Consider the following 27,468-nt stretch of genomic DNA (forward strand, 5'->3'; position numbering starts at 1 on the left):
AACTATAAAGTAACACGTATTTGTTTAAATAAGAATCCTGCTGCCAAAAGAAACAGGTAGGTCATCTACAGTTGCTAAGCCATACTAGCTATTGTCTTTATTGTAGTGCTGAATTATTGTAAAACATTTATGGCATGCAGCACTTTACAGCACACATTCTATTCTGCCGTCAATGTCATCACAGGAAGAAGCAAAGATAAAATTAAACATCTGTACTGTATGACAAAAGTTTCAAAACAGTGTATGATGCAAACACCGATTAGTAAGAACTCTTCTATCAAACAGCTGTGATTTTTTTTTTCTTTTTTAATATCTGTATTTGTCGTATGTATGTTCCGGTTATCAGTCTGAATAGCCCTAGTACTGACACAGAATATATTTGTTTGTGAGGCAGTACATCATCACATACTTATCTGAAAAAGTGTGATTGTGCTTTTCTAATTGTTTTTAACAATCTGAAAATCTGAACTTCTAATGCAGTTGTACTTTCAGTACAATCTATAGAACTTCCAAACTTTCACAAGACAGTTTCTTTCTTCTTTGTTCTACAAAGCAAGGAATAGAAAATACCGTAGAAAAGGCTTACATTTTATCACTAAATGCTGTATTGCCTCCAAATATTCAAGTTTTTTTCACTAAGTTTTCTCCAGATGTTTCCTTTGCTGTAATCAAACCATTAGGTTAACTTTAAGTCTCTGAAAGGTATTTTTTTCAAAAAAAATAAATAAATATATTCTAAGTACAGTCTTAGAAAGGCTGAGCAACCCAGGTAAAATGAGCATCCTCACTTTTGCAAACTTCATTTTTTGTTTGGCACCCTGTAATACATATAAACCTATGATGATTTATAAACATGACTTCTGACTTTGGAAAACCTACTCAAAACCCTCAAACTAAGATTAAAACAGATTACACACTTTCTGAATTTCTTGCTCCACGATGCCCCCTACTGCAACTCTGAAGAACCAACACAGAGTAAGCATTTCAGAATGAAATCTTTCCAAGAAAATTCATTCATAGAATCGTAGGGTATTCCAGTTTAGTGGTAGAAAAGAAAATTTTAAGGAGTACAAAATTAATTTTTGAAACTATTTCATTACATTGTCAGTGTAACTATTGTCAGTGAAACTACTGCATTGTCAGTGTAATCACATGAAACAGAAGACAGCCTCTCCATTTCAAATAAAGTCAAAGGACTGAATCCTGAATCTTGCTACAGATATTCCTCTAATCAAAAAGCACATCTTTTGAAAAATAGATTTCTCTGATATAATAGTACACCTTATTATTTTTAAAGAGTTCTTCCATAAGGCACTATTAATGTACAGGGCAAGCCCAATTGTTTGGATGCATCTTTTTGGACAGTTTTCTAATCTATGTGCACCAGTACAATGCAAAGAATTGTGCAAAGTGATATTGTTTTCCTAACTGACATACCTCTAGACTCTTAGATTCAAAGCCTGTAACAATTTAGGATGCTCACAGCAGTTACTAGAACTTCAGCCACCATTACAAACCATTTCCTACAAACACCCTTTAAAGTCAGTAAGAAACTGAGGGAACTCTACTATCAAAAGAATTTAAAGCACTTTCTGTAGCTGTTCCTGCTGGTGAATAAACTTTACTGCTACAAAATAAGGACTAAGCTAAGACTACACAGGAAATACCTTAATCTTTTTGAAGCTTCACTTTTATTACTCTGCACACTTTAGAAAAAACAAGGTGGGGGATGAGGAAGAGAGAGGGAATACCCTGCCAAATCTGAGAGTTCAACTGATTATCAGCTGCTGTGATAGAGGTTTTGACTAAAGAAATATGCTGTAGAATTGGTAACAGTGACATCCTCCAAATGTATGGCTATATTGGAATTTTGCCCCAAATCCAGTGGGCCTCACATTTGAAAAATAAATGTTCTAAATTATCCTCAGCTCTTGCCATCAGAGCTAATGTATCATTTAATCATGTCACAGCTGCTGTTTCACTATAAGCAGATGTCAGTGGTTTGTCATCAAGTACTGGAAAACAAATCCCAAGTCATAAACAAGAAAATTCACTAAAAGGGATTTGAATGTCCACAACAGTTTCTTGTTCTCTTGTTACAAAGAAATGGTTCTAGATACACATAGTACTGATATTTTACTGAAAACTTTAAAACTAAGCACGCACACTTAACTTGTAGTTTAGCATCAACAGCTTAGTGATTTTTATAGCTTTAACTGACTGCTATTAAGGGAACCTGGACAAGCTTGAGAAGTGGGCCCATGTGAACCTAATAAAGTTCAACAAGTCCAAGTGCAAGGTGCTGCATCTGGGTTGGGGCAATCCCAGACACAAGCCAGGCATGAGCTAGCAGTGTGCGCCTGCAGCCCAGAAGGGCAACTGCATCCTGGGCTGCACCAACAGAGGTGTGACCAGCAGGTCGAGGGAGGTGACTGTCCCCCTCTGCTCTGCCCTTGTGAGGCCCCACCTGGAGTCCTGCATCCAGGTCTGGGGCCCCCAGCACAAGAAGGATGTGGGGCTGCTAAAGGAGGCTCAGAGGCTGGAGCACCTCTCCTATGAAGAAAGGCTGAGCGAGAGCTGGGGATGTTCAGCCCGGAGAAAACTCTGGGGAGACCTCACTGCCTCTTTTCAGTACTTAAAGGAGACATAAAAAAGATGGGGGGCAACTCTTTACTCAATTGGATAGTAACAGGAGAAGGGGGAATCGTGTTAAGATAAAAGAGGGGAGATTTAGATTAGAGGTTAGGAGGAAATTCTTCTCAGAGGGTGGTGAGGCACTGGCACAGGCTGCCCAGAGAGGCTGTGGATGCCCCATCCCTGGAGGTGTTCAAGACGAGGTTGGATGAGGCCCTGGGCAAACTGATCTAGTGGGTGGCGTCCCTGCCTATGGCAGGGGGGTTGGAACCAGATAATCTCTGAGGTCCCTTCTAACCCAAGCCATTCTATGATACTATTCTCACTAGGTTTTAGGACTAGCTTAAATGCTTACCTACGAATTCCTTCAAGGATGTCATTCACAGCTGCCAACAGTTTCTGCAGACCTAAAAAAGCTTCTTCAAATGAAGACTTTGCAGTTACTGTGCTGGGGTCCAACTTTTGGAAAATTTCAAGACTAATATTACCAAAAAAAAAAAAAAAAGACAAAACAGTTAATAAAAATCCTCAAAATTAAGAGAAACTCAGTACCTACTGCATGCACTGTATTTTGACTATTAAAAACCCAAGGTCAAATGTAAATCTATACTACTACCATGTTATCTAAAGCAGTCTTGGAATAAACAGTGGAAAGACTATGCCCTAGAGCTGTACTTCTCTGTTGAAATTTTTCCTTGGTAATTGTACTCTATAACAGTATTTCACTGACTTTGACTTAAATAGATTTATCATTAAACTTCATTTGACAGTGAAACCAATTCCTCATATACAACCTGAGTAAACCTCTCAGAAGAGAAGAACTGCTAGGCTGAAGAAGCAAAGTAAACTGCCTTCTTTGCATTTTTCCAAGCAGTTTCATTCTCCAGATTTAGAACAGGATTGACACCTTTCCTTCACTAGTTGCATTGGGATAAGCTGCATTGCACTTGTGAAGAATAATCTCCACTGGTGGGAGACAAGTAGTATTTTCTTGACAAGATGAGTGTGAAATGAACTATAATTCTAAAATTGTATCTTCTTTTCACAGCAAGGTTGTTAACAGCTGGCAAGAACCAACACCTCAGTTGCAATTTCATTATTAAGGGATACATTTGAAAGAGGTCTTCCTCTTGAAACAATGCCTATATGAAATTTTGAAGTTCACAAATATCCCAGTAAGAGAAACAATTATCTCCATTTTGGAGGCTAAACTGTTATACGCTGACACCGTCCTCTGGTGCACATTCTCATTTGACTTGAACACCACACCAAGCCAACTCCTCACAAGCTTAAATGCAGATTAATTTGCACTGGTGTTAAGAGGAGTTACGCTGGTACAAATCTATAGTATATTGAAATGCTAGAGTAGAAATGGCATTGGTAGGGTTACTATCATTACATGAGTCCTTTACAGACCACCAAAAATGGTGTTCCTTTGTGCTTGACATAGCTCAGAATCCTTCCTTTAAAAAGATTTTAGATTAAGACTACAAAAAGAAAACAGTATTTATTCTGATTTTTACAGCATGCAAAAGCATGGTGCTTCAACAATTTTCAAGCAGACTTTTTAAAAACAACCAAAACAAAAACAGTGGTAACACATCTAGGTGGAGGGGTTTTTCATTTCATGCAATTTTAAGTTTATGTGAGAAAGGAAATTCATCGCTAGATTCTGCATTTGGATACTTCACCTTTAATATGAAGGATTTTGCTTAACAAGAAAATTGTCTATGTTGTAAACCAATTGAAATAATAATTAAAAACAAGTAAGTGCTTTTGCTTAGGCTAGTACACATCCACAGGGTTTGAAAAGAAAATAACCACAAGAAAATCTAGAGCTTCGACGCCTCTTTTTTATGGACAAAGGTGAGATTTTCATGGATGTCTCCCATTTGTGTTTCTTAAAGGGCTTTCAACGCTATCCTCTGAAACTACTTGTTCTAGCCACTGTCATGAAAAAGAGCAGCAAGCTAGACAGACAGCTCACAGACTGCATCTATGTTATAAGTTGTATCTTCCTAACTTCTTTGTGTGACAAGCTGTGTGATGTTTTTGTCAACCTGAACTAATTACTAACAGGTGTTTCTCTAAAATGAGAAGTAACAAGCAGTTCCTATGGTATGTTTGCTTAAAAATTATGGAAGATTATGTAGGACTTCAGAATTTATTTAGCACACTGTACCTGTATAAGTTCATTGTATTCCATACACCTTCAAGGACTGACCAGATTTCCTGGTGCCTGTTTTCTTGAGACACATGAATGCTTGCAGGTAACTTTTTTTCTTCACAATTTTGCGGATTTGGTGTTGTTGCTTCCATTCTTTCACATGGAACACTTTCTGAAAGAACCATGATGTCTTCTGATAAATCCTGCTCACTGTCTGACCTCACCTTATAAAAGTTTAGCAAACAAACAATGAATGTATTTAATTCCTAACTTAAGAAAACCTGAACGCTTCTAAATGTTTTGTGTTTTTTTTTGTTTTGTTTTTGTTTTAAAAGTAATGTTCAAAGAACCAAGGCATATCTGTTCTAATTGTAACTATCTTTATTATACTCTGTATCTAACGCATCTCTCAGTCTTTTACCAAGTCTTTCTGCTACATGTATAGGTCAGGAAACTGAAGCAAAGGGAACCCTACACTAAAGCTTAACACGTACAGTAAGCTGGTATAAACCAGAGCTGCCTCTTACTTGCACACATGAAGAGACAACATTGCTCCCTGTCCCTTGACTGTTGGCACACTCCTCTGGAATGGCATAAAGTATTCACATACTCATGATAAACTGGTTCAGGAAATTTATCCAGGTAAAACTGATCTGACAATCTAGTCTGTGTCATGGCAGTTCTTTGCAAAGTCAAATGTCAGACAAGGATGGGAGGAAAACAAGTTTTCCAACAGAAAGGCTGCTTCTTATGGCAGCACTGTTCACAGAACTGTAGGATAAGTGGCCAACTGCAGTGCATGCAGAAGGTACAGCAGAGCAGAGAATCAAGACTCCCTAGCAAAAGCTACTGAATCATCCATCCTCTCCTTGATCTTCCTCTTCATCCTTTCCCCTTCAGCTTTCTCCAGATGTGAAAAGAACTTTTTAGAGTTCTGACCTGTACTTTTTTCCACACGTAGAAATACTTGAACTCATCCATGCTCACTACTCCCTTTTTTATGCCATCACATTTGGGACTAACAATTACCACAAACCAAGACACCAAAATTTCTCCCCCAGCAACTCAGGGATGAGCTGGGTGCACATGCATATTTCTCAGAACACAAGATGTATCAGCACACTCTCAACTACCACAAAGCGCATGGTATAAAAAAGTCCCTGATGCATGTGTAGGAACAGAGCTACCAAGACAATGAAGCTGAAATAACATACCCAGGAATAATGTCAAAAGTAGAAATTACATTTTTATTTTTAATCTTTAAGGCCCTTTTTTATCAGTTACAAATGCAATAGAAAACTAAGATGTTTTTCTTGAAGGTAACTAAGCAATGTTTTTCGGTCACCCTTCTGATACCAGCACATTTATATTAGAAAAAAGGCCTACCAAGCACAAACATAGAGACAGGTATTTGCTACAAGAAAGTAAATGTTAAAATTGGGGTCTATTAATTTAAAAAATAACCTAGCAACAACATTTCCTGCAATAATTTGTTGAATTTATGGGAATAATTTAGAAGCGTAAGATGGGTTTTTAATACAAATATAGAGCATCTCCAAGAACCTGTTAAGTGAATGAACACTTAAACTCCTCTTACCTCTGTAAATGTTTGGTACAGCTTATTCACTTCGGCATAAGCCTGGGGAAGTACACCATTATAGTCAGACCTTGAACTGAAAGCATGCAATAATTTCTTGGATTCCTGGAGCAGGATACCAGCTGTTGAGGAGTTCACTGTTTTACCTGATATTTAGACATTTATATGGGAAATTAAAAAGAAATAAACTAGATGTTAGGAGATACTACTCTTAGGAGGCAAATCTAATACTCATATCTGAATTAACTGAAGCGCTTATAAAGCATTGAAAATGGTTCAGAAACATTAAACAGCCTCAAGAGAAATATTAACAACAGTGTATAGGGTTAAGACTTCTCCCTTGTTAACCAAGTCTTCCCAACTTATCCACAGTCTGGCAAGAGGCTCAAGTGGCATATTTAACGCAACTGAAGAACAGCAATATCCCAGAGGATCTTTATCTGTTATAAACAAATCTGTAAAAATGACATTAAATAAATGAAAGGGATTTTTTGTTTGTTTGGTTTTGCTTTTTAAAAAACAAACCTCCCTGTTCTCATCTGTCACATAATGTAATCTTTACCCCTCCCCCATTTATTTAGCAAATGTAGATGATTTGGCCACACATAATCTGGTGGCAAATTAAGGGAGAAGGATTATTTGCTTTTTAAAAATAGTTCAGAAACTTCAGTGACCACTGCTGCATATGTCCATTAAAATGTTTTTTCCTTGATTTTTGCAGATACATAGAGACGTGTGAAATAGATAACCTTAAATTTAAAAAAAAAAAAAAAGCAGAAGGAGATGGACTACTTTACTATTTATACTATTTATATATACTATTTATATATTATATTTATAACATAGTATAAATATATATCATAAATGTATATTTATATACATATAATTTAATTATAATATATACATTATATATTTTAATATATTTATTTAAATATTAAAATATATATAATGTAAATAATATTTACTTATTATTTTAATATATTTATATATATTTATATATAACAATATGATTATATATAATTATATTATATATTTGATTGAATTTATTTATATATAATATATATTATAAATTTATAGTGTTTATATATTATATGCTATTTATATATAATATAAATATAATATTTATACTATTTATAGTGTCCACCCTCAGCAAGTATGCCGATGACACAAAGCTGGGAGGAGTGGCTGACACACCAGAAGGTTGTGCTGCCATTCAGCGAGACTTGGACAGGCTGGAGAGCTGGGCAGGAAGAAATCAAATGAGGTTTAATAAGAGCAAGTGTAGAGTCCTGCACCTGGGAAGGAACAACCGCACGTATCGGTACAGGCTGGGGATGACCTGCTGGAGAGGAGCTCTGCGGAGAAGGACCTGGGGGTCCTGGTGGACGACAGCCTGGCCATGAGCCAGCAGTGTGCCCTGGTGGCCAAGAGGGCCAATGGGATCCTGGTGTGCATTAAAAAAGGAGCGTGCCCAGCAGGTCAAGGGAGGTGATCCTCCCCCTCTACTCTGCCCTGGTCAGGCCTCACCTGGAGTACTGTGTGCAGTTCTGGGCTCCCCAGTACAAGAAAGACAGGGATCTCCTGGAAAGAGGCCAGCGGAGGGCCACAGAGATGATACGGGGCCTGGAGCATCTTCCCTATGAGGAAAGGCTGAGAGACCTGGGTCTGTTCAGCCTTGAGAAGAGAAGACTGAGAGGGGATCTTATCAATGTTTATAAATACCTGAGGTGTGGGAGACAGAGGGATTTGGCCAATCTCTTTTCAGTGGTTTGTGGGGATAGGACAAGGGGTAATGGCCACAAAATGAATCACAGGAAGTTCTGCACCAACATGCGAAAGAATTCCTTCACGGTGAGGGTGACGGAGCACTGGAACAGGCTGCCCAGGGAGGTTGTGGAGTCTCCTCCTCTGGAGATATTCAAGGCCCGTCTGGACGCCTACCTGGGCAACCTGCTCTAGGGAACCTGCTTTGGTAGGGGGGTTGGACCCGATGATCTCCTGAGGCCCCTTCCAACCCTTACAATTCTGTGATTCTGTGTGATTCTATGATTCTGTGATTTAATCGTACAGACTATGTGCCTTTTCAAAGTGTCTTAACTACTAAAACCAGAACAATGAGTTTATTTACAAGTTTATAATTAACTTTCTCAGAGATTCTTACCTGTACAAAGGTGTTTATAGAGACATTCAACAGTTGCAAGTAAGCTCCTTGGCACAACATAACCAAAAACAGCCACCCAGTGTTTTTTAAAACACTGCAGCAAGTTTGCTAATGTCCATGGTGGCTTCAGGTACAGTATCTGAAAGAGAATACATTTAAAAATCCATAGACATAGTCGTATACATTTCAGAACAATAATGTTATGATTTGTGCTTGCTCAAGTATAATTTCAATGATTCCTCAGAAATAGTTATACTCAGATTTAACAAATTTATCTATCTAAAAAATGTGATGTGGTAACATCATGGGTTACGCAGAGATGCTCATGTAGAAGTGTCCAGTGTACAATAATAACCTTTCTACATTTGCATGAGGCTTTGTTCTCCTTTTCTCAAATACTGAAAATGTCCTCAAGTAAACTCTAAAGAGATTTAATGCATTGTTTATGTAGAAATGCCGGAATAACAGTAAACATGCCTTTGATTATCTACAATTATTGAAAAAGTAAAAAGAAACATGTTTCCTACCTGCGACTATACATACATGAAGTAATATGCGCATATTGCAATGAAATTTTAATTACTACAAAGTGAAACCAGAAATTGGAAAGACGTTGACAAGTATCAGTTAAGTTAATTGTAAATGCCTAAATACTTAACACCTAATCAAAGCTCTCTCCAGTGAAACAACATTCATCCTATGCAAACCATTTTTTTTAAAGCCACAGAGGTATATCTTCAATTTAAACTTCTGACTAACCCCTACCAGCCATAAGGTGGAACCTGAACCAAAGCATGGATAATTGGAAAATGTGTTGTACCTGAGTACTTATTTTTTGCTAACAGTACTTTTGAAAAAGTGAGTGTTTGGACATCCTGGTTAACATCCCTTTAATTCTGCATCTGAAGTATAACGTGTGAATAACCTTATGCAAGTAGTATATAAAAGCATCAGCTCCAATGGGAGGTAAGTGTTTGCAACAAGTGCAATATTATATAAAATATATTATTTAAAAACATGATGAAAGTATTTCTTGAAGGACATATTTACAATGCAGTGATTTAACCACACTGGAAAAGCAGAAATCTAAATCTAATGAAATTAATACAAAGAGGTCTGAAAACTCACACTTCACAGCCAGCATTTCTATCACTGTATTATTAAAAGACTGCCCATATTACTAAAACACTGCACGGTCATTACTGGTTAAATACTGGTTAAATACAACAATCTTGTTAGAAAGTGAAACTGTAAAATGGAACACTTGTTAAGTGAACTGTTACGTTAGTGAATTATATGAATTAGCTGTTTGGTTTAGCATAGGTGCTAATACCATTAAAATACCAAGGACACTTAAACCTCTTAATACTTGAAATATTAAGAAAGATGTCATATGAAACTACCTCCATCCATAGGTTTCCAAATGCAATTTTCATTTCAGTCTCCAAAATACATGATAAAGCTTCTCCTAAGTTCTTTTCAAGATCTGGAAGTATATTTGGGAATCGAGCAGAACGATGAGCTTCGCTTCTTTCTGTTTTCTGGAATTCCGCATCTGTAAAACCAATGGCAATTAGAGGTACTTATTGCAACTGCTTCTATAGCTAATTTAGGTTGATAGCACACAAATCACTTGTTCCCATAAATAAAAGGCAGACTGCATTTCATATTTATGTTACAAAGCAGATGAGCTAATTAAGTATCAAACATTTTTACTTATACCTACTTGTATTGCAAGTATTTTTAATTATGAGCTACTAAACAAGAAAATCTTATTTCTCCAAAGCATTATTAATTCCATTATTAATTTGTGATAGCATTCCACGTTACTTTTTTCCTCAAATAACTTAGATCATATACAGCCAGTGGGGTTATCAGCAATATGAGCAGAACACTACTTACTATTGTAAGCTGTGTAAGCTATTGTATTTGCATTTTTAGAAACATGAACAGGCAACCCAAGAATCAAGACTTACTGGTTGGGATGCAGGTAAAGCCATTATTATTAAATGTAAAGGAGTGATCTAAACGTACAAAATTTTACAACTAAATATGAATAGAACCCAAACTGGTTCAACTGGAAAAATCTATTTTCAGTCCTAAAAATTTCAGGACACCTTTTAAATGACTATAAACGCAGGTAATCCATGCTGTGGGTTTGTTTCTTTTTTCTGTCAAATAAAAATATGTCTCATGAATTTCCTCAAACCCTACGAGACAGATGTTTTAATAAAGGTCTCAAACTTTCAGGGAACTGTTTACCTTTGAAAACAGAAAACCTGTCCAAAACAAGAAGTATTTTTATCCATTCAAAGCGCATAAAAACTGAGCTTAGAGTAGAAACTCTTCTCCTGCCCCTACAGTGATTACTGTCTCAAAAGTCAGCACATTTATGTACACATTAAACAAACTTACCATATTTTGACTGTTGCAGCTCAACACAGTTCTGATGCCTGTTTACATTCAGATTCCGTAGAGCAGTAACCAAATCTGCTTTGCAAAATGCCTTGACCTCACTCACAATGGCTTTACTGCATAAATTTTTATCATCCCTAGAAGAGAATTAATTTCGGACATAAAACTGACATTCCTACGTATTAAGTAATAAAAGTAACACACTGAACGATTTGTCTTCTGTAAGTTAATTTTGTAAGCTTCATTATATACAAAGTTTTCTATCTCAAGCAAGTAGAACCAGTGCAATGAATTAAACCAGAATATTAACTAAAGCAGCTATTGTGAAAAAATACGTTCCAGGCTCCAGGCTTGCTTTACTGAAAACAACCATAAATACTGTAGTAGTGACACCCAGTTGTTATCAACTTAGAATGCAAACAAAGCAATGATTCGAAGACATATCTAATTAGATTAATATAACAAATCCTCATTTTTTACACCCATTTCTACTGTTCTGCTGGCCAAATTGTCACAGATGCTACCTTGAGGCATACATACTCCAGCTACAGACATACTACAGACATGCAACACAGACTTGGATTCTAATAGTTTCCCACAAATTCCCATTGCTGCTATTGATAAATGCATTTTCAGATGAAAAGCGCCTCTGAAGTCACCTTCAACATCTCCTGTTCTTTACTCTGATAAATCTAAAATCATACCGATACTGTGACAAATAGTATTTCCAGCAACATCCCAGTTTCACACATCAACTTACGCAAACCTATGAACTTAACCCCACTTCCTGAAGCTACACAGCAAACAGTTTTAGCAAAGACCAAACTATATACAGTACCTGTCAAGTAGTATAAACCTTTTAAAAACTAGCTTTATATGACTTATATCAAACCGAGAATCAATACTCGAAACTCAGCTGTTACCATCACAGAACAAGAGGCAAATCTGTCTCTGTCTTCCATCTTTCTATGATTGCCCTTGTCAATGTTTATTATTATGTCCAACCAGGTGGGCAGAAGCAAGTACCTAACTGGATCTCAATCATTAAGACATTTTTTTTTCCAATTTCATAACTCTAATATTTTTGTGAGAAATCGGAATAAAATCTGAGAAAGCTACGCTTTCAAAAGTTTTAAAATTGAACACTGAATAAACTTTGTCCTACTTCAGGCCTCCTGCACATGGAGGTGATTAAGCCTACAACCTCTGTGTTTTATTGTACCCTTCTACTCCAGCTTTTAAGAGGGTGACTACTCCTCAAAAACCTTACTGCTGAAGCAGTTCTTCACTTTAAGGTATGACTTGAAAATGCTGTATTTGGCATGAGACTACCTTAAACTTCATAAGAAGTCTAGAAACACAGGAACTCACGTGCACAGTATGACAACGGCTTGAGGAAAGAGGCTCTGATACTGCAGACAACATTGTAAAACACGATCATCATTATTCTCGTCACTCAGGCCATCTGTAAATTTAGTTAAGACAGTGCTGACTTGTAACTAAACATAAGAAATACTTCAGTGTAGTCATGGTACTGTTTTTAAATGTAAAAGTCCCTAAACAAGGACAGAGAAGTAATCAAAGCACAAATATGAGTTTTGAATTCTGAGGTACTGCTCCACTCAGAAACACTACAGTTTTGCCAGGAAACCTCAAAGTGAAACATGCATAAGTTTCTGAATATGTTAGATTTTGCAACAACTTCCTCAAAAGCAAAAGCATAAAACATATCCTTAGCCTGTAGATAAAAAAAAAGGAGTAACCAGATGAATTTTCATTAAGTAATCCCTCACTTAGCAACATAATAGGTGCAGCTTAAAGCGAGAAACGACCAATAAAACAACAGCGCACAAAGCACTAACACGAATAAGTTATTTGCACACTATAGCCTTCGATACGCTCTGAAGGCTGCTGTAAGCCATTAACGAATTTTTATTAGCAAAGTGAGAAGTCAGAGTGAAGACTGTATTAAACTCAAAATTTGCTGCTGAGGTTCACACTAGGTGAACCACAAGGATTTAAGAACCCAAAACCAAATAAACTGCATATCTTACATGTTTTTTGAGAAGCAAGCTGCATGGATTGCCCCCACAATTTTGAATCTTGTTTTTTGAGACACATGTAGATAAACTGGACTGCAGGGATAGCTTTGTCCCGAACATGCTGCAACATTTTCCCCTTCTTCAAATGGTCCAACTCTTGTAAAACAACCCAGGGAATTATCAGTGCAAGTCTACCGACACCTACAAGGAAAAAAACAAAGACATTTTGAAAGATCAACTGATAATACAGTTAAATTTGAATCCAAACACCATATTTATGTAAGCTCACCCCTCCCCCCCTTTTTTTTTCCCAATAGTTTTCATTTTCAGTGCTCAGGAACACCTAGCATTAAAAAATGAACAGCTAAAGTTCCCTCTTTCTAATCTAACTTCAAACTGGAAATGTACCAATTACATGTAAAAATAACAATATTAGGCAAATAAAAGGAATAAACAATTTTAATCAAATGAATACCTTGAAAACAGTGTGTAGCAATATTGTAAAACATATTTACAGTGATTAACACTCCATCACACTCACCGTAAAACGTTAAAGCAAGGTGACAGTAGCTGAAAGTACTGGAATGAGCATGATAGTCACTATGCAAACACAAACATGAAATAAAAGAGTAATGGTTTGCACTAACTGCCAACCAGCATTCCTAAGATAGGAAGGGGAAGTATGGATATTGGACCATGGTTTTATTTGTAACTAATTCAGAAATTTTATGATTGTTTTGAAATTTTATGATTGTTTTGTTGGTCCACCCAAAACAAGTACTTCAACTGTTTTCTTTCCCATTCACATGATAAGAATACAATATTTAAGATATCCATTAACATCCATCTGCATTGCAGTAAATAGGTCAGTAACCTTCTGAACCTTTTGCGTAACGGGTCTGGTGCATGACCAGAAACTGGGAGCTGCAATATTCTTAAAAAAATGCATCTGAGCCAGCAGCTCCCAGTTTACACAACGCAACACCATTCATAACTTGGGAAAGAGAAATACAGTCTGACACACTCTTGAAAATTACTTGGACCCTTATTAAAGTTATTTTCCATTTGGCTGGAATAGGTGTATTCATTAGCTAAGAGAATCAAAGCACCACAAGCACTCTGATAAATTCAAAACACGTCTAACAACAGCTAACACGCACCATCCTACTTCTGCTAACAGTAAGTCGCTAAAACGTCACTACCACTTGTAACAGATTAAATGTTTCAAAGTATATTCTTGCAATATGTAAGACTTATTTACTTCTAAAAATTCATACACATTCCTGGGAATGTAAGTACACAAGTATAAGCATGGTAGGTACTACTTCATATCTGAACTTTCCTTAAGAGGTAGCCTGTTTGGGTTCACAGAACCAGCCACAGAAACAGTGTGAGCCTCTTGTCTCTGCATGAAACCTGATGTCTTTTCAAGGAGCCCTTTTTTTTTCTGTATTTTTGTTTTGGTTTTTGTTTGTTTCATATAGTCTGATATTCTTACATCTGTTTTTTCTTGAAATTTCTTGTTGGCCACCATGTATTCACATACCTGGTATATCCTCAGATTTCAGGGACTTGACAAACTCAAGGTGACTGATCATTATGTTTGTGTCAATCACCACTAATATGTTCAGACCAGAAGTAGAAGCCCCTGAGGAAAAAAAACAAACAAACAAACAAAAAAAACAGTTATGAGAAAATCAGTTGTATACACTCTTTACTCAGGTCACTGATTTTAATGACCAGATTCAAGTAGATACCAAAGAACATAAGATCATGACATACCAGCGGAAATATTTAAATCCTGTTCTGGAAGATCTATTTCCATACTTGTAAGTTCTCCACAGGTCTGTGCTACAGACAGAGACATCCTCTTTTCAATACGAGCAACATGCAAATCTTCAACTATCTGCATCTACAATGAAAAATATGTGCACATATGAACTTAATTATGTATAAGTTATCACTTTTGAATTGTTTCCAAAAGAGATATATTTGCATTAATGGTTTTATGTTGAAACTGACTAAAACTGGAACAAAAAATTTTAAGTTGGTACAGCAAATGTAAAGCTGTGAGAATCTTCTGCCCATCCTCCACTGTAAGAAGTCCACAAAAAGACATCCAAAATATGGCCTAGAAACCTTTGTTTGTGACCTAGTACCCAAAATTTTTCTTCCATTTTCTTGCTACACAGACTGCAATTCACCTATCAGATGTTTCTCAAAAATTATCTCTCTTCCTTCTGGAAAGTTACAGGTAGGCAAATGTGATAGCTAGAGTATGCAAGCAACTACGAAGGCCCCCAGTGCTGCAGAGAATAATAGAAATATTATACCTTTCTATCTCAGAAATATACCTTTCTATCTCAGAAAGTTCCTGACTGGCAATACTTCACTTTAGTATTTGAAAAAAATGCTCCACATATTTAGAAGTGTAGATCATAAACCATCAATGAAGAATACTAGGGAAATCCACGGAGTTGTCTAGCCACAAAACTCCATTTTTTAATATAACTAAGAAGTGTTAAATGAAGCATTACTAACCTCTTGGTCTCCTTCTAGGTTCTCACTGCCTTGAGGGGGTGGAAAGACTTCAAAGCTCTGTAGGAAGAATTACAAAAACATACCAACACCACAAAATATCAAGGAAGACTGAGGAACAAGTGATCCCCTTATCAGGAGTTTCAGAATATAGCTCTTTAGTATTAAACAAGTATATCACTTACCTTTTGGATAGATTTTATATTCTCTCTGACTTGGTAGGAGTCAGATGTGCATGGGACCTCAAAATTCTAGAAACAAATAATAACAGAAGTAGGATACGTAACCGTCTTTCAAAAAGAATTATTTTTAGAGAACACTGAATATTGCCAAGTGAAATTAACAGGTAACGTAAAGCATGTTTTTGATATCCATGATAAAGCATCTACAACAGCATTTTAAAGGGCTTATAAGGTTGGCTTTCCTTTAAAATAAACGTAGTGGTTTACACAGTAAATTTATTTTTCCGATCTCTTGTGGGTTTCTGATTATGAACTCCTTAAAATATTTTTTTACAACAAACACTTAAAACTATTACTGAAGTATCCAATGGCTTTAAAAGTTTTTTTTTTTTTTTAAAAAAAATCCTTTAGAGTTTGTATTACAATTTTAGCAACTAAATTAACTCCAGTAAACCGGTGTTTTCTTGATTTGGGCTTCACAGTACAAGAAAGACATATTAATGGAGTTGCACAAAAGGTTATTAAGATAATTAAAGGTCTGGAGTGTGTCATGTAAGGGAGGCTGAAAGAGCAGAGACTGTTCAGCCTGGAAAGGGAAGGCTGAGGGGGCTCTTATCAATATATATAAATATCTGATGGGATGGTGTAAAGAAGAAGGGGCCAGGACCTTAGTGGACTACAGACACAGCCCAAGAGGCAATGGGCATGAATCAGATGGGCATCGAAACAAAGGAAATTCCATCTGAACATTAAAGTTTTTTTTTTGTTTGTTTGTTTGTTTTTCTTTGAAGGTGCTTGAACAGGTTGCCCAGAGGGGCTGTGGAGCTGCTATTCTTAGAGATACCCAAAACAGAGATACTGGACACAGTCCTGGATAACCTGCTCTAGCTGACCTTGCTTAAGTAGAGAGGTTGGACTAGATGATCTCAAAGCACCTTCCAACCTCAATGATTCCCATTACTCTGTATGTGATTATAATCTTCGCATGTGCACAAAACGATTGCACTACTACATGAACTGAAATTTCTAAAAGTTAATGCTAGGCATGTTAAACAACGACAACAAAAAGTAAGGATGCTCAAGATAAGAAGATATGTAATTAGAGGTGCAGAAACAAACACAACTAGAACTCACAAACAAACCGTATCAGTGCCAAACAAGAATTTATGCAGGAAACGTATGAATTCAGTCCTAGATCCACAAGAACAAGTTCTCCTGGCATCACTTTGCTGGCAATAAGCACCTGTTTGGCAGGGAGTTTCATTGACTCAATTTGTGCATACAGCCCTGTCAGCTCAGAAAAATATTCCGTTGACTTACACCTAAATCGAAGTAACCCAAACACCTGGCAGTAAGGTAAAGCTACGGAAGCATATGTGCAAACGCAGTCCTAACACGACATTTATTCTTCCAGTTTATCTAACCATTTAGCAGAGCAGAGAAGCATTTTAATGTGGTTTACGGTGTGATCAGAAAAATCCATCTAGTTGGCTATGGAAGCCTGTTTGAATTCTGCAGGACAGTCAGCCTACATAAAAACCACCAGCCATTCAGAAAACCTGCCTGGAACAACTATCTGCATAGTAACAGAAATAACTGTGTTCTTGTTACCTGCTTAAAACATACTGCTGGGGCTTCAAAGTCTGTTTCCTCAGTCCTTGAATTACCAGCAGCTTGATGAGAATCAGCATCCTGTTTTTTCCATTTACAACAGTCCCATCGTTGAGGTGTTTCAGTTGATGGTGTACATTTATTAGCTTGCCGATTTTTCTTAGAAAACTCCTCATATCGTTCTTCATACTCTTCTTCACAAGTCCTAAATAATTTATTTGACTTCTGAGTGAAAGGCCTATCATCATGCACATCTGTGGATGTGCTAGGTGACTTTTTTGGAATTCTGACATCTTCACTCCATTTTTTGTCTCTGTCTGCCTTTTTATGGGGAACATGCAAATCATATACAGATGACTTAAATTTTTCCAACATAGTTTGTTCAGCTTTTGCCTTTAGTTTGCAGAGTTCAACTTTCTCTTTCCTTTTCTTCACCACCTTGTCCCTCTGAACTGCAAAGCTATGCCAGAGTCTTTTTCCTTCTGTTCCATCAAAAGGACCTTTGTTGTGATTTTCCCTGCTAGTAGTCACTACATCAGCGGTGCTTGCACTTTTTCCACATTTAATTTCTTTGGATTTAAATTGTATAACTATTCTCTTTCGCTTTTCAGATTGGATTAAAGAACTGTCTGTAGTTCTGCTTCTGTTTGGAGATTTTCCTTGGGATCTTCCATCAGCACCACTCTTAGAACTTTGGTATCGTTTCTTCCCTTGCCCATCTTCCTCTGTTTTGAATCTACAGAAATGTTACCAAAAAAAAAAAAAAAGCTCAGTTGATATAATAGAACAAAAATCAAAGAAACAAACAAGCACAACTGTGCTTGATTTTGGCAGTTACAACTACGAATTTATGAGTAGCACATTGGTGTGTCCTTAACCATGAGCAACATCTGTCCTTTAAAATAACTTCATACAGCACTTTTGGTATATACATCTTTATCAGCTGTACAGCAGTTTCAATTTACCAAATTGAGAAAAGATTTTTTTGCATTTTACTACCTCTTGGTTTGAGAGTTGCCCTAATGCAGTCTAGTTCCATCTTACCACATTGGCAAGTTTTAATGGTGTTTTAGTGATGCATAAGGTGTGTCACCCTAAAATTCAAGTATGCAGCAGTCTTGGTCACACAGTGCCAAGCACTTAATGGCTTTCAAACAGTGCAGGTTAAACAGGCTGAGTAACTTGGAAAACGAATGACTGAGGGAAATACATTAACATTCTACAGGAATTATGACAGGAAGACTGAATAAGAATCTATTTCTTGTAAGAGCAGAGAAAATACTCAATGAATTTATGATACACTAGGTTTAAAATACCCAAAAAGTTTCTGCCCTACTCTATAACAGTGTTATCAAAAGTACTGGAGCAGCAAAGGCTGTTTAGGCAACTTGTGTAGGACAGGTTACTTAAATGCACTGACAAGCATGCAACAAGATTTTGCCACAATTAAGAAACAATCCAAAGCTTTACCATCTCAGGACTCATGAGACCATTCTTACCTTGCATCAAATAGTTTTTGAACGCTGTTTACACATGCTATTAAGGTGAAAGATTGCTTTCTTTGCCTTGGAATCAGCTACTTCACACATCTGGAGAAATCAATGATTTCAGGACTACAGAGCATCTATTAAAAGTGCTAATTTCACTGCAGAATTATCCTCCAGACTTCACTGTAGCCTTTTTTTTTTTTTTTTTTTGCTAACAGAACGTGTAATATGCAGTACAGATCAAGAAAGTAATACTCAAGACAGGAAAAAAAAAAAAGATTTTTTATGACAGTGTTGGAAGGATATTATTCCTATCTTATTAGAGTTTAAAAAATGTTTGAACCCTGTTTTCTCCACTATCTCAATATGACCATCTTAGACAGAATCCACTCATAAATGCAATGCCAATACTTCATCCGTTAAAATGCCAGATTTTACCTGAACAAGTCAAATACAAATCTTAAATTCAAATTCAATTTAAAGCAATCTGATTTTTTTTAGCAGTTCTATTTAATGACAGAGCAAAAACTTACCTGTGAAATTCTCTCTCTCCTTTCACAGTAAGATTATAAGATCCTGTGCCTTCAGAGTTCTGAAAGAAGGGAGAAAAAAACCAAGGGTTTATAGAGAAAACAGCCATAACAAAACCTTCACAAGATGGAACAAGCTATTATTTCATGCTAGATTCATTACGATTTCAAGTAAGTTAACCTTGAAAAAGGCAGATCCATACCTGTCCAGATCCAAAGAAGGTGTTTTCCTTCAACCTAGTCACGATGTGCTATATACATTATCATCTTTTGAATTGTTCTACAGTATGTGATTCCCTATGGAGTTGGATTAGATTTTCTAATTCCCTTAAGAACAGGAACCAGAGTTTGTATTTCTAAAGGTGCAGCTAATATAATAGGTTCTGTATCTAAAAGGGCTGTATAGGTGGTTAGTAGCAATTTTTTTCCCAAGGTATCATGCCATCACTTTGAACCAAATTGTAGAGCAGTTAACTGGCTTTTCTCAAGAGCTCATTACCACAGCCCCTGCTGATATCCACTCACATTACTTGTTCCTTAACAGGAAAATCCCCGATTACTCTTGGTTTGAGTGGAACTTGTTCTATTTCTTTAGCTAAAGCCTGATAACATGACAATGTAGGGCTGTTTGAATCCTTACGGCAATCTAATAAACATATCTTGTATTCCACCCCAGGTAAAAGCAAACCTTTCCTGGTCCTCAGGTTGTAATGGGACCATGAAAACATATCCTTGGTGCCTAAGGCACTGTGGTGGGTACACTCCACTCCTCTACTTGGCATAAGTCCTGCTCAGGCTTATGAGCGGCAGTAGGCCTCAATGAAATCGCTCCTTGAAGGGATAGCTCGTTAGCAATTGAGCCCCAGGCAGAGCTCATGCCAGGGCACAACCTGATAAGGAATCTGAGATGGACTGGAGTCAATCACTTCATTCAATGAATATGAAAGGAAAAGCCATCATGGCATCATTCCTCTGTTACCTCCAGAATTTGGTGAAGTCTGACACTGTTTCACCCCCCTGTTGAGGACTAAGGGTGGTGGTGGTGGTGAATTGCACAACTTCATTCCTAAACAAATTGGCAAAAAAACTAAATCCTGGAAAATTACTGACCAAAAGACAACGGCCTCGCAATCACACAAATAGTGATCCCAAACAAGAACTCCTGGAACTCTCCAGGGACTGCAGTGGTCTGCACCCTCCATCTCCCCCTGAGCTGTGGGGACTTCAGGACACCCCTGAGGAGACGCGCATCACAGGGCTGACCCTTTGAGGAACAAGCTCCTCTGTGGGACAACGTAAGAAGGAGGCTGAGTAATTCACTCCCAGCAAGGGAGTAGGGATACCCCTGAGGGGATGTACATCTCAGGGCTGAACTTGAGGAACAAGCTCTCCGCAGACCAAGAGGAAGGCTGAGTAATTCACTCAAGGGGATATTTGGGAAGCATGTGACTGCATTTTTAACCCCCCTCCCTGGACCCTGTGGTAAGTCCCAGGTGAACCTTGCCATTCGCAAATCTTTAAGTTGGTGTTTCTACTGTAGCAAATGTCTTTAGATCATTGTGTTAACTAACTACTACTTAGATACTGATCAAGTGCTGTCAAAATCACATCCCTGCCCATGGCAGGTGGGTTGGAATTAGATGGGGTCCCTTCCAACCCAAACCATTCCATGATTAAATCTAACTTTGTTATTTGTTTTAATGGTATATAATAAATCTTCAATTGCTGCTACATTAGAGTTGTGCAAAATCTAATTCCATGACAGGCACCATCTAAGGATGAGCCACTTGTTATAGACAGTAACAGAGGTGACAGCAGTATGTAACGGTCTGGTATTTTCATTCAATTTATAATAATCTATTGTCAAATGCCAGGTGCTATTAGGCTTATGAACAGGCCAGACAGGGGAATAATATGGGGAATGAGTTTTCTGAATAATACCGCATCATTCTAAATCCCAAACATGATACCGTTGTACATGAGTTAAGGTACTTTGCGACAATTTACTTGCGGCCTGCAACAGAAAAGCAGTAGACCCTTCATCTGATATTTCACCCATGGAGATTACTAAGTTTTGAGTTAGAGGGTTTGGCACCCAAGTACCTAAAGGAGCCTCAATGCTCTGAGATTTTAGTGTATCTGTACCTAATACGCTTAAAGGTCCTACTGCAACAACAGGTCTTCCATTGGGCAGAGTCAGTTTTATCCTGGCTACGGGAAGCTCTTGCCTTTTCCCAACAATTCCTGACAGAAATTCTTGAGTTTTCACAATTAATCCAAGAGCGTTCTCCACCCTGGATTGGTATTGAGGCCCCCATATCCATGAGAAAAGAGACAATATAATTATCATTTACCTTTAGCAATATAGAAGGACTGTTGCTAATATTAATTCCAACAATTTCAGCCACTTGGGACAGTTCATGGGAACTCCATGGGCTTGAGTTGAGGAGTTCTTCTGTCAGTTTCAAGACAGAAAGGCCAGGGAATCAGGTAGAATATTATCTGGGGTCAGAAAAGAGGAAGCAGATGGAACAAGGCTGTCTGGCACCCTTTCAGCATTCACACCAGGGGTCTGAGCACAACTGCAACCCCTCCTGTGCTTATCCCATAATCTCAGTAAGAGAAATGTAGGCATTTTATCTAAATGACCTGATGTAAGACCTACCTTCACAGAAGACCACATGAAGACCTCAGTCCAGGTCTCCATCCCATCTATCAGAGAGTCTACTATAACACCAATTAATTTCAACATGGAATTTAGGAACATTTTGTCCCTTATGGGGATTTCCTTTTGACATTTGGACAGCCCTAGCCTTTTTTTCCCTGTGGCAAGTAGCTGAGTCAGGATTATTTTTAATGAAAGATGTCGTTTTGCAGCTCTCAAGACGTTATATTACTCCAAGTCTGGGCTCCACTATGTAACATGCATTTATTTGCCTTAGAGCACACGCTATTGAATTTAATAAAGAGAACACATTTCGACCGACCCCTGCATTGGGATTTTAAAGAACTATTCTGTTTCCTAGGAATTTCTGTCCAGCTTTATCCTGATGAAGCATGAGAGCCCCTGCTCCCAATTTGCAGAACTGTCCCACCTATCCTAACTAGTCCTCCACTGAATATTTGGAATATCGTAGGGATATCCGCCTTAGCTGATATGCAGTGTAACTGGCAGCAGTCACTGTGACCTGAGGTGGTGGGGGAGCACCTCTGTTGACAGGGGGGAGTTGTACCATGCAAGTTTTAATGACAGGGATCAGAGACTATGTTATCTTGGTTAGTTCAAATAAGGATGCGGGGGCAGACAATTCAGCCTCAGAGTCAGCATGATCCTCCTCATCAGCACATGCATATTCTTTCAAGGATTTCACTCTCTGAAACTGGACATGTATGCTCTTGTTCTAACCAGCATAAAGCCAGAGGTCTGAGATTAGTTTCTTAGTTGTTTTTCATATGACTATGGGATTCAAATGGCAGCTGCTTGTGTTTTGCCATCTTCAGATCACTGTAAAGCAGCCCACGAGTCTGTTTCTTTTCTTCTAGAAACTTTAGTTTCTAGTTATCACAAAAAAAAGTGCCTACAGTAGCAATTGGCTCTGCAAAAAGCCCAATGAAAGGTCCCTTCTGCTCCTTTTACATTTATGACTTTGACACCTCTGAAATTCTTCTTGCAGGATTTCCCAATTACAATTCTCACCTACTGAACTCCCATCCCCTAGACACTTTCTTTCCCTTATATTCTATCCCACTTTGCTATTTTTTCCACAGCCTCCCCCCACGTATCCATGACTTGTGTATTTCACAAAATCCCCTTTCTGACACCAATTAAGGTCCAAGGTGTGGAGCCACCCAGCCCACGGGTATACAGAGATCACAACACTGAGTTCAGGTAGAACTGTTCGGTTACTAGTTAGGGGGAACATTTTGAAACCAGTTGCACAGGCTTGGTTAGGAATACAGATAGTCCCCAAACAAAAAAATTGAACAGTTCTCGGTTAGAAGGCAGTTATACTACTGCTTGGCATATCCGTATTGTCAGCTGTGTCACATTAGTGTCAGAGATCAACTGGAATGCAATTTGATCAGGTCAGAACAGAAGCAGTTCGCTACTGCAGCTACAGAAGAGAACACAGAGCAGCCGAATGACAGGCTCTACTGATACAAACTCTGCCCTCCGCTGATATGACTTCTGACCAGTTAGTTTATATACCTTTGGGTTATACGACTCAGTTTTTGCAGAACTACAGCAGAATGTAGTAAGTTACAACAGGGAAGGGTAACATACAGAATACTTCAGATAAGGAAGCTGTAGACGGTACATCCTTTTACAAATAATTCAATCCTTCAGCTATTGGGTCATGATGACTTGGCAAGGCCATTAGGTCACTGCTGCAGACATTTTCCTAAGCAGAGAGGCTTGCAAAGGCCTAGGAGGCATTAGCTAGTTTGCTTGTACATTAGAAAGCACTTAAAAAATAAAAGGGTTACAGAAACCAGTGGAGCCCTAAGGAAATTAAAGAAATCTTGAGAACTTCTGACTGTGGCTGATTCTAGAGTTCCAACAGCAGAAAAAGCAAAGACATCATAAAGTAAAAGGCTGTTACAGGCTGCTGCCATGCAGAATCATGTCATGTAACTTGCTGCTGGAAGTGCTACTCAGCTCACCCGATTATAATCAAATAGGAATCAAAGTGTTTCATTGGTTTATTAACAATTTGATTAACTGGCAATCAGTGAGCTAAATGCTCAGAATCAATACCAACAAAGTCAAACCATAATAAAATTACAAAATGATACAAGATTAAATGATTTGGTACCAAAAAGTTTTAATCTCACAGACCTACATGACATACAGTGGCACAGTTATTTACACACGCATGCTGCTGGAGATGCAGCAGCTCCAGCCCTGCGCACAGCCGTGCCACTTCTTACAACCCCCTAATGTACACAGGGGTGAGAAGGACCCCCGTGAGCTCACGCACACACCCCCACGGTGTGCAGCCCTACAGGTTGCACCCCATACCATCATCCCACCGGCTGGAATGAAGGTCACTGGGCATCTGACCCGGAGGGTGCTCCATCAAGGCTAGGTGGAGGCTGCGATGCTGGTGGGGCCACAAAATCAGCAGTAAGTTCTACAGCTTATCTGTTACTGCTTTCTCACTTCAGGTCTCTTCCCCTTCACCTACAAGTTCTTGAGATTTTTTTTTTAAATACTTCCTTTCAACTTAAACCCTTCTTTTCTCAGAAGTCTCTTGATCATTCCCTGATTTTCATTTAATTTGGTCATCTTAAGCAAACTTTCCTACTATGACTTTCCTCTTAGCATTACTAGTCTTGGGTAAATGTCCTCTTAGAACAGACTGTTTTAGATGTTGTATTTACACACAATCACATGGCAATCATATCAGTCATATCGTCTGTTGTTATGCAAGCCACATTACCAAGAGGTGGCAGTGCTGACTCTTCCAGACAGCTCTATTTAAAGCTGTTCTAAATTATCCTGTAACAAGTGTCCTTTCATTCATACTTCCTGAATTATATGCCAAACTATTAAATGCCAAAAGGCATAAAATCTTTTGTAATCCGCAGTCATAGTTATACCACACAAAAACAAACAAAAAAACCACAAACACCCTACAATTGTACCCAAATATGACGCCATAGAAATAGCTTACCCTTTCATCTGTATGAGCCAAAGATCTCTTATCCGTACTATGATCACACTAAAGATCCACTTGCTACTATTCAGAAGTTTCCTTACCATTTTGCTATTAATAGATTAGGTTCCCACTGTTCTTTGCACTAGGTCAATGCTTGCATGTAGCAATATTTAACTTTGGCCCAAATAGACTGCAGACATGCAATAGTGAACTCGGTACTCTTTGAATTGGTATAGGCATTAGTAAAGGCAATACAGCTGTAGTAGGAGGTTTCAAGCAAAATCTTTAACCTTTGTACTGTAGAAGAAAAAATAAAAACGGCAAAGCCTTAGCGTAAGCTAATATTAAAAGACAAATGGAATAATAAGGAATTTGGAAGAAAAAACAGACATTTGGCTTTGAACTGTAATTTCTACATGGGCAAAAGGTTTCTAATGTGTATAACTCAGTTTATAGGGCCACAATATCACATTCATCAACAAACACTTGTAAATATTTGTTGAAAGATAAGACAATATGATAAGACAAAAGCACTCGCCTTTCATATATGCTTTACGAAAACCAAAGGAAAAATCTAGCAAACTGAAGCATGGATTTATTAAATTACTGGTTTATTGGCTATATATTACACTAGTAGTAGGAAATCTTTCCAGAAGTTCAAATGAACAATCAAAAGATCAATGGGAAGCTACATACAAGCATAACCAAAATGATTATCTATGATTATTTTACACACACACAACACACCCTACAATATACTAAGAATCTACATACAATTTTAGTCATTGCTTTGAATCTCATTGGTTAAGAGGAAATACCCAAGAGTCGCTTGTTAAAATATTGCAACTAATCATAAGTTATATATATATATATGAGCCAAGATAATGAACAACCCAGGAAAATGGTAGTAGTTTTGGTTACAGATTTCAGCTCTGCATTCCTCACCAGGAAGTTACGCTTAAAAAAAACAACTCACAACTTCCGACACGTATTCCACCCAGAGGCTCTAGAGAAAAACATATACCAGCTACCTGACTAGAACTTAGTAATTATCTGACAAATTCAGTCCTCCTGTTTTTAGTGGTCCTACCTTTCATTGTAAAGTTTGATTCATCCTTCCATAACAAAACTGCTAAATAATTCGTGTTCCTCCCTTGAACATGGGCATATGATTAAAAAAAAAAAATTAATACAACTATTCCTACTTTGTCATCCTGGCCATCCAAACTGTCCTCCTTTCCAGTTAATTTCTTCAGTTTCTTTTTAGGCATCTTCAAACCCTAAGGGAAAAAAAATAAGTGTTAGTATTATTATTTACTTCAAATTTTAACCCTTACTGGTATAGAAATAATTTAACTTCATTATGAAAAAAAAACAACTTTGTTTTCTCTTCCAAGTACGAGCCACAGCAAATTTGAACAGTGTTGACAATCCATATCTCACTGACAAAACTACCCAGAAGAAAGGGTGGCCATTCCTTACTCTACTATCTGCTTCCGAGATGTAGATTTTCTACTAGTAAACATACCAGATGAGCAGAGGCTAACACCCTTTTATAGCCTTTATTATAACAGTGAACTTCTAAAGCAGTTCCAACTCTAATTCTTGCCTTAGACTCCCCCCTTCCCAGGAAGGAAGATGTTATACGACACAGGGCCCTTTGGATGCTGAGCGACAAAACTACACGTGAAGCAATACCAAATTTGCCATGACTTACTACAGAATTGAAATACTAGTTTTTGCCAATGATAAGCAAAGAGCAGAACTGGATGACAGAGAGGAACAGTAAGCAGTTGCTAAAGCTCAAGTCAGTTAGGTCTCTCACCGTAAAGAGACTAACAGGGAAATCTGCTCCACAAACAAGTCTCACCCTGCTGTCACACCAGGACAATGCCTTCGCCAGGCTGCCCCCCTGGTCCAGCCGCCCAAGGAACACAATTAGTGCTCCCTCAAACCGTGTATTTAACGCAGGCTGAGCCTGGGAGACCTCCCTGCTCCCTGGTGAGCTTGTCACCTCATTACTTCTGCCCCAAACCTGGACGTGCTGCCTCTCCGACCGTGCCTCGCCCCAGCTCGACGCGCCCCATGCGAGCAGCGCAGCGAGGAGCTGGACGAGCCTCGTGCCTGGCGCGGCGCTCTGGGGGCACAAGCCGCTCACCCCCGCCGACGAGGCCAGCGGCGGGCGTGGAGGGCCGTAGGAAAGCTTCACCGCCCGCTCCCAGACCCCGCAGCCGGCTTCCCGAAGCACCGGCCAGCCGCCGGCGGAGCGGTGCCGCAGCAACTGTTGAAGTAACCGCGGCCGGAGCCTCCCCTTAGCTGAGGCCCAGCAAGTCCCGGCAGCGCCTGCCCCGGCGCTCGGGGCACGAACCGGGCGGCCTCCCCCCGGCCCCGGCCCCGGCCCCGGCCCCGGCCCCGGCCCCGGCCCCGGCCCCGGCCCCGGC

At 38.5% G+C, this 27,468-nt stretch overlaps 1 protein-coding gene across 10 annotated transcripts in view; it reads right to left on the reverse strand.

The window, feature by feature from the left end:
• SWT1 (SWT1 RNA endoribonuclease homolog) overlaps window positions 1-27,468 on the reverse strand; it is a 44,457-nt gene that overhangs the window by 16,818 nt on the left and 171 nt on the right. For 5 of the 10 annotated variants that reach the window (XM_067001477.1, XM_067001475.1, XM_067001476.1 and 2 more), the window contains exons 2-16: window positions 26,233-26,307; window positions 19,368-19,426; window positions 17,348-18,083; window positions 15,740-15,805; window positions 15,558-15,614; window positions 14,799-14,928; window positions 14,563-14,664; window positions 13,029-13,217; window positions 12,346-12,439; window positions 10,975-11,111; window positions 9,963-10,114; window positions 8,560-8,698; window positions 6,399-6,544; window positions 4,817-5,025; window positions 2,990-3,112 (exon numbers count right to left, since the gene is read on the reverse strand). In XM_067001477.1, coding sequence (XP_066857578.1) covers window positions 2,990-3,112; window positions 4,817-5,025; window positions 6,399-6,544; window positions 8,560-8,698; window positions 9,963-10,114; window positions 10,975-11,111; window positions 12,346-12,439; window positions 13,029-13,217; window positions 14,563-14,664; window positions 14,799-14,928; window positions 15,558-15,614; window positions 15,740-15,805; window positions 17,348-18,083; window positions 19,368-19,426; window positions 26,233-26,298 — 2,405 coding nt within the window. In that variant the 5' untranslated portion in view covers window positions 26,299-26,307. The other 5 variants (XM_067001472.1, XM_067001471.1, XM_067001470.1 and 2 more) reach the window with 5 other exon arrangements.

This window comes from Anser cygnoides, chromosome 8 (genome assembly GCF_040182565.1).
Source record: "Anser cygnoides isolate HZ-2024a breed goose chromosome 8, Taihu_goose_T2T_genome, whole genome shotgun sequence".
In the NCBI taxonomy this organism is placed as follows: domain Eukaryota; kingdom Metazoa; phylum Chordata; class Aves; order Anseriformes; family Anatidae; genus Anser; species Anser cygnoides.